This window comes from Borostomias antarcticus (assembly GCF_949987555.1).
Source record: "Borostomias antarcticus genome assembly, chromosome: 13".
In the NCBI taxonomy this organism is placed as follows: Eukaryota; Metazoa; Chordata; class Actinopteri; order Stomiiformes; family Stomiidae; genus Borostomias; species Borostomias antarcticus.
In genome coordinates this window covers 6668929-6676428 of record NC_140246.1, presented here as the reverse complement: position 1 = coordinate 6676428, position 7500 = coordinate 6668929, and the positions used below count along the sequence as shown (strand labels likewise).

Here is a 7500-nt window from a genome sequence, read left to right as displayed (position 1 = left end):
AGAGAGAGAGAGAGAGAGAGAGAGAAAGGTGGCTCTCTATTCCGGGCAGGGTGACATAGTGCTGACGGCCTAGTGTGTCTTAGCGCGTAAGCCCGGACCGGCCTTGTGTCTGGACCCGAGCCGTGCGTCGGCGGCCCTGGGTCCTCCGCTCGGTCATTCTGTGTTTTACTGCAGAGCGGCAGCGATGACACTCGTAAAGCCCTTTACAGCCGAGCGTTAAGACTGCCCTAAACGCCACTCAAAGCCTGTAAAGCTCTCCACCTCTCAGTCCGCCCGCACCAAAATACAACCCCTGGCAGACAAACAGTCAGGCAGGTCAGCCTGGCCTCACAGACAAACATTTATAGACAGGCGTTTTAACAGGGCACCCCTCATAGGCTCTGGAGCAGACAGGCTCCTATCCCCGTGTGACTGTGGCTGCAGTATCATCTCCAGAAGCAGACAGCTACTGTAGACTGAATGTGTCCCTCGGCAGTCTGCCCATGCTCTCCTGAGAACAAGGACTTCCCCTACCGCTCTCCAGGAGATAGATAGATAGATAGATAGATAGATAGATAGATAGATAGATAGATAGATAGATAGATAGATAGATAGATAGACAGACAGACAGACAGACAGACAGACAGACAGACAGACAGACAGACACAGACAGACAGACAGACAGACAGACAGACAGACAGACAGACAGACAGACTAATAGAGACAGGCAGACAGACAGAAATGAAGACAGACCTACAGACAGATTGGCAGATATGCAGGCAGACAGACAAGCTTACAGGCAGGCAGACAAACAGACAGACACGTAGATCAGAGGCAGCCCTGGGGAGATTAGAGAGAGAGAGAGAGAGAGAGAGAGAGAGAGAGAGGGAGGGAGAGAGAGAGAGAGGACCACTGTCTGACCAGGACCACTCCTCTCATTTCCTCCGAGACCGCTTTCTAATCAGCAGGGGAAACAGTGGCCATGGACCTCTTTAATGTCCCTTCATGGTGGTGATGGATGGAGTCAATTACTGCTTAACTTGAATAAATGGATGCCAGGTATTATAAGCCGGTTAGATCTCTGGACTAGTGGTCGGTTGTGGGAGTGGTCAGATGTTTGGTCAAAGGAGAGAGGCAGACGGACAGACAGGCATTCAGACAGGCAGACAGACAGAGAGACAGACAGACAGACAGACAGACAGACAGGCATTCAGACAGACAGACAGAGAGACAGACAGACAGGCATTCAGACAGGCAGACAGGCATCCAGACAGATAGACAGAGAGACAGACAGGCATTCAGACAAACAGACAGGCATTCAGACAGACAGACAGACAGACAGGCATTCAGACAGACAGACAGACGGTGCTGTGAACTCTGTGCCCCATCCATCTATGACATCAGCAGGGTGCGTGTGTCTGCGTTGCCTCGCTTACGCCTGAAAACACACAAACACGTAGGAACAGCCGCAGACTAAACAAAACACACACGCACTCCCCTTGTAATGGCACTGTGAACACACACACACACACACACACAAATGCACACACAAACACACAGACACACACATGTACTGTACAAACACACTCACACGTACACACACGCATACATACACACACACGTGCACACATGCACACACAAACACACAGGCACACACATGTACAAACACACTCACACGTACACACGCGCGCACACACACACACACACACACACACACACACACACACACACACACACGTACACTGTATCTACCCCTCTCTCCATCCCTCTCTCCCTCCACGGGAGCTAACCAGGCTCTGTTTGATCCCTGTTAAAGTCAGTGGAGGGTGTTACACGTTTCCACTTCAATTCCACTCCTTCAGAATCCACCACTGGTGATTTACTGAGCTTTCAACAGCACAACAGGGCCCTATAAACACACACACACACACACACACACACACACACACACACACACACAGTCACATAGAAAGTCCCATACTGTACTCAGTGCCCAGGGTTTGATTCATCCCTTCACTGTAAAAGACAGAGGCGCCCAGTAAAAAGCTTGTTTTGCTCTGAGTATGCCATGTCTGGGGTGTGCATGTATGTGTGTGTGTGTGTGTGTGTGTGTGTGTGTGTGTGTGTCTACATTCCTGGATCTGCTATCACCCTCACTCCACAGAGAGCTGTGTTGGAACGCTCCCAGAGGAGAGAGTGGAGGATGTTCTGTCTCCCAGCTGGGACGAGCCAATAACAAACACAGACACAGATACATGACCTTGCACACACACACACACACACACACACACACACACACACACACACACACACACACACACACACACACACACACACACACACACACACACACACACACAAATCCATTCAGTGTTTGTTTGTGAAACCAGCAAGAAAGGTCTTCGTTTCTGATGTGTTGTTCTCTCTCTCTCTCTCCCTCCCTCCCTCTCTCTCTCTCTCTCTCTCTCTCTCTCTCCCTCCCTCCCTCAGATGTAGACGAGTGTCTGGACAACAACGGCGGATGCCAGCAGGTGTGTGTCAACACCATGGGCAGCTATGAGTGTCTGTGCAAGGGCGGCTTCTTCCTCAGCGACAACCAGCACACCTGCATCCACCGCTCCGACGGTGAGTCACACACACACACACACACACACACACACACACACACACACACACACACACACACACACACACACACACGTCTTGCCATGCCAAACCGTTGGAGATCTCCGCCGCTGGATACTGTACTGTACATCTGCATTGAAAATCGTTGCTAGAACAGTGCCGAAAATCGATGCTACCAATCAGAGCCACTGCCTACATTTCCAGTAGGGTGAAGGACCCGCCTTACCGGACATTTTGTCCCCTAAAGACGTTGGATTGGTTCTGCAATGCAGGTTTTTTTCAATCTCTCAAATTGTTTCCACCCACTTTTAGCGACGAAACCTGGACGAATGTCTTCAGTCTCTAGTTGAGCACAGCGTTTTAGAGACTGACCCATGAGCCTACACACTCACACATTCACACACACGCCACACACACACACACACACACACACACACACACACATTCACACACACACAGGGTCAGAGAGTTTGTAAGAATGACTTGATATACTCTATGTGAAAACATGTGCGTGTGTGTGTGTGTGTGTGTGAGTGTGTGGCCATGTTCTAATCTCTGATGACCCGGCTTCATTGTGTTTCTCAAATCAAATCAAATCAAACTTTATTTATATAGCACATTTCACACACAAAGGCAACACAATGCGCTTCACAGAAAGAAGGGGGGGGGGTTCACCCATTAGAGCCAACATACTGTAAAAATTATTCCCTGACCTCTCTCAACGACATGATCATTTTTATTTTACTATATTAGGTATATCATAGGAACATATTACAGAGCACATACATCATGCATAGCATAAATACTACACTACGAGAAACGTAATATTATTACAAGAGTAAACTTCCAAAACAAATGAATAAAACATTGCCTGGATTTTTGTCTTGTAAGCCTTCACCCCATGGGGACCAAGACCTGTGCAAGGCAGCCACCCCCCCCTCGGGCGCCGGCCGTGACATCATAGGGGCGGCGGGCAGGGTTGGGGGGGGGGGGGCTTCTCAGCGTGCCTCTCTCTGTCTCTCCCGGCGTCGGGAGAGGAGTAGGCGGGGTGAGCGTGACTCCCGTGATCCTGGCGCTGTCCGGCGGGCTGATTGCGGTCGTCGTCCCCTTAACCTCCGCGGCGCTCCGGCGTCCCCGGCCCATTCCGGCCTGTCAGAGTTAATTTATGGGCCCGGGGTCCGGAGAGCGGCGAGAGGGGCTGTCGGAACGCCAGTGAGGTGACGGGAGGGGGGGGGGGGCGCTCTCCTCCGCGCGCAGGAATCAGGCCACATTCCGCAGAGAGCAGTTCAACAAACAGACCCGACGACCGACACGCACGCACGCTCGCACACACACACACACACACACACACACACACACACACACACACACAGAACGCATGCACACACTTAGCACAGACACACACACATACAGAGACAAAAACACACACATGCATACAGGCACACACACACACACACACACACACACAGAACGGACACACATGCACACATACAGAGATAAAAACGCACATACACAAACACACCCCCACATACACATAATGAGAGTCGTGCAGTAATTGAGGAGTTGAGAAAGATGAAAGATCCTCATCTTTCTTCCATGTGATGTCATTATCAGACACTCATGGAATGTGGAGAAGGGTGAATGACTGAGGGGGTGGAGAGACGGAGAGAGACAGAAAGGGGGGGGGGGGCAGTGGAGTGACCTTCTCCCTCCCTCCCTGCCTCCCTCTCGCTTTCTCTCTCTCTCTGTCTCTCTCTCCTCCACTCTTATCTCTACCCTCTCCCTCTCTGTCCCTCTCTCTGTCCCTCTCTCTCTCTATCTCATTTCTCTCTTCTTCGCTCCTCTCTCTCTTCTCCGCTCCTCTCTCTCTCCCCCCCTCTCTCTCCTCTCTCCTCTCTCTCACCTCTCTCTCTCTCCCCTCTCTCACTCTCCCCCCCTCTCTCTCCTCTCACTCTCCTCTCTCTCTCCCCCCCTCTCTCTCTCCTCTCTCTCTCCTCTCTCTCTCTCCCCCCCCCTCTCTCCCCTCTCTCTCTCCCTCCCTCTCTCTCCTCTCTCTCTCTCTGAGGGATTTCAGAGCAGAAGGCCTCTCGCTCCGCGGCACCCGAGAGAAAGAGGCGAAAGAGACACAGAAATAGAAACGTTCCATGTTTGCTCTCTGGAAAACCCCATAAACCTGGACGTGAATATCTTCCTTCCCTCATGCTCCCCCTCTCTCTCCCTCCCTCCCTCCTTCCCTCCCTCTCTCTCTCGGTTTCTGTTACAGTATATTTTTTCACATCAAAGCAGAGGCTCTGTAAACACGTGTAATACCTGCTTCTGTCAGAGATGCTCAGGGGCAAACAGGCCGTAAAGCGGCTTGCGGTTCTTCTCCTCCAGCCCTCGGCCTCGCCCGCCCAGACCTGCCCCCTGTCCCTGCCCCAGACCCACCCTGCCCCCGTGGGCCTCAATCAGACGCTTGTCCTCCCAACCCCCCTCGCCCCCCCCCCCCCCCCCCGGACCGGAATAGCAGCAGCGTTGAGGCGTCCCAAAGGAGTCTCCACGTTTGTTTCCCTACCCATCTCTCTCTCTCTTTCTCTCTATCCCCTCTCTCTCTCTCTCTTTTCTCTCTCCCCCCCTCTCTCCCCTCTCTCCCTCTCCCCTAGCTCTCTCTCCCTCTCTCTCTCTCTCTTTTTCCCTGTGATGACAGAGTGGACAGGGCTCTATAGCCAGTGTCAAACCAGATTATGACCACTCACGCTCCAAAGGTGTGTTTAAACTGAAGCAATGTATCAAGCTACACCACACAGAGGCATACAGTGTGCAAGGCACACACACACAAACACACATACACACACACATACACACAGATGCACACAGACCTACTCAAGAAGGAATTTACTTGAACTCAGCCATACACACTCACACACACACGCACACGCACACACACACACACACACACACACACACACACACGCACACACACACACACACACACACACACACACACTGAGCAGCCATGATAAACACAGGTCTCAGTGAGTGACCAGCTCCTTCCTGTCTAATGGGGTTTCTGTGGAGGCGTCTCCTAACCCGGGATGAACCGTACAGCTCTCACTCATCACCTGCTCTGACCACCCACCCCTGTCCCTGCTGTAAACCTGTGTGTGTGTGTGTGTGTGCGCGCGTGTGTGTTGGGTGTCTATGCGTTTGTATGTACAGTATGTGTGTGTGTTTGTAAACACATGTATGTACAGTACAGTGTGTGTGTTTGCCTGTGTGTGGGGTGGTCTGCGTGTTTGTATGTATGTGTGTTTGCGGTGGCGATAGATGGTCTGAGCCCTCCTTCATACGGCCCCCGGTCTGGTGATAGATGGTCCGAGCCCCCCCCCCCCCCCCCGCCCTTCAGAGCTCCTGGAGGTTTCCCCCTCAGCGACGGCTCTCTGAACTGCCCGCTGACCCGAGGTCTGGTTTTCGAATCGCTCGGACTGCTACCGTCACGGCGAGGGAGCCGTCGCCGCGGGTTACCCGTGGCGTAGCGAGTGTGTCTGTCCGTTATAGTCGGGCAGACGTGAATGGAGGGGGGGTGGGGGCGGGGCATGGTTTGTGTGAGTCTCCGTGTGTGTGTGTGTGTGTGTGTGTGTGTGTGTGTGTGTGTGTGTATGTGTGTGCGTGCGTGTGAGCAGCTTTGGGGATTTGACTGAAACTATTTTGGGTTTCTTTTGGAAATACACCACCCTTCCCCCCACCCCCTCTCCGTCTTTGACCCAGAGGACAATTAACTGGAGCAGTAATAGTTTGTTCCATTGTGATCAGGCCATGTGTTTCCAGGGGCGTCTGTTGACTCTCAGGCTTCTGTCAGAAGGCTTTTACAGGCCGTGCCGAACACCCTGGCCCCGTAACTCAGTCATTCCCCATAACTCTGTGCTTTAGTAGGTGTTTAGAAAAGGCTTCCTCACCTCCGAATGTTGCTCGTTCGCGATTGTCAAACACGGTCACTGCCAAAAAGGGACTCTGTCTGCTTTGTTTGAATGTGAGTCTTTGAAAGGTCTTCGTGTTCGTCCTCGCAACGTATGAGGGGTTTGGTCGACGGGCCGGAGACCGGCCGTCACGTTGACGGTAGGACGCCGCAGCGTACCGGGGGCTTTCTGGCGGAACAGGGCGGCGGCGGCGGCTGCGTTCAGCTTGTTCTGGGCTGAGGGGCGCGCCTCCGAGGTGAGCGAGCGGTCCCTGGCCCCCGTCAGATCCCCTGGAGGGGGTATAAAGTTGAAGTGCAACTGTTGTGTATCTTGGAGACCACGGCAGTAGATGTCCCCACATGTTGTGAAAATAATACGCTTGTAAATTCTTAAACTCCCAACTCGACTCAACAAAAAATCCCTGGCGCTTTGCGAGCGGGTAGTAAATTGGGAATTTGAACCGGAGCCCACGTCGACCGTGTGCCCGCTACTCCTGGCTACTGGCAGTGGGGACTTAGCTATGGGAACCCAGAACCCTAGAACGCCCCACGCCCAAGAACACAGAACGTTCCTCTATACCCCTATTGTCTCATCCTTGGCGGAACCGAGGAACTTTTGGAAGCCCCTGCTTGCGTATCCCTCCCTGTTACTGCTAAAGACGTGAGTGTGTGGGGGTGTGTACGCTTTCATGAGTGCTTTGTGTGTGTGTGTGTGTGTGTGTGTGTGTGTGTGTGTGTGTCTGCAGCGGTGCATTTGACGTCGTCGGCTGTCCCGGCTTCTTCTATTTTTCAGGTGTTTTTGTTTCTGGGGGGGGGGGGGGGGTGGTTAATGGCGGTGTGTCTGCGCAGGCATGGCCAGGGCCGGGCAGAGCGGATGGACGCTCTGTGTGATTGATGGGCCGGGCTGGAGCAGATGAAATGGCCTGTCCACCGCCCCGGAGAGGGCTATATATAATGGGCCG

At 52.9% G+C, this 7500-nt stretch overlaps 2 protein-coding genes across 3 annotated transcripts in view; both read left to right on the top strand.

Moving 5' to 3' along the window:
* Positions 1–7500, top strand: part of mpped1 (metallophosphoesterase domain containing 1) — a gene marked incomplete at its 3' end in the record, with an annotated part of 127918 nt that overhangs the window by 35136 nt on the left and 85282 nt on the right. The window lies entirely within an intron of this gene.
* Positions 1–7500, top strand: part of scube1 (signal peptide, CUB domain, EGF-like 1) — a gene marked incomplete at its 3' end in the record, with an annotated part of 70884 nt that overhangs the window by 18686 nt on the left and 44698 nt on the right. For both annotated transcript variants that reach the window (XM_084447932.1, XM_084447931.1), the window contains exon 4: positions 2470–2604. In XM_084447932.1, the coding sequence (XP_084304058.1) occupies positions 2470–2604 (135 nt within the window). The remainder of the gene's footprint in view (positions 1–2469; positions 2605–7500) is intronic.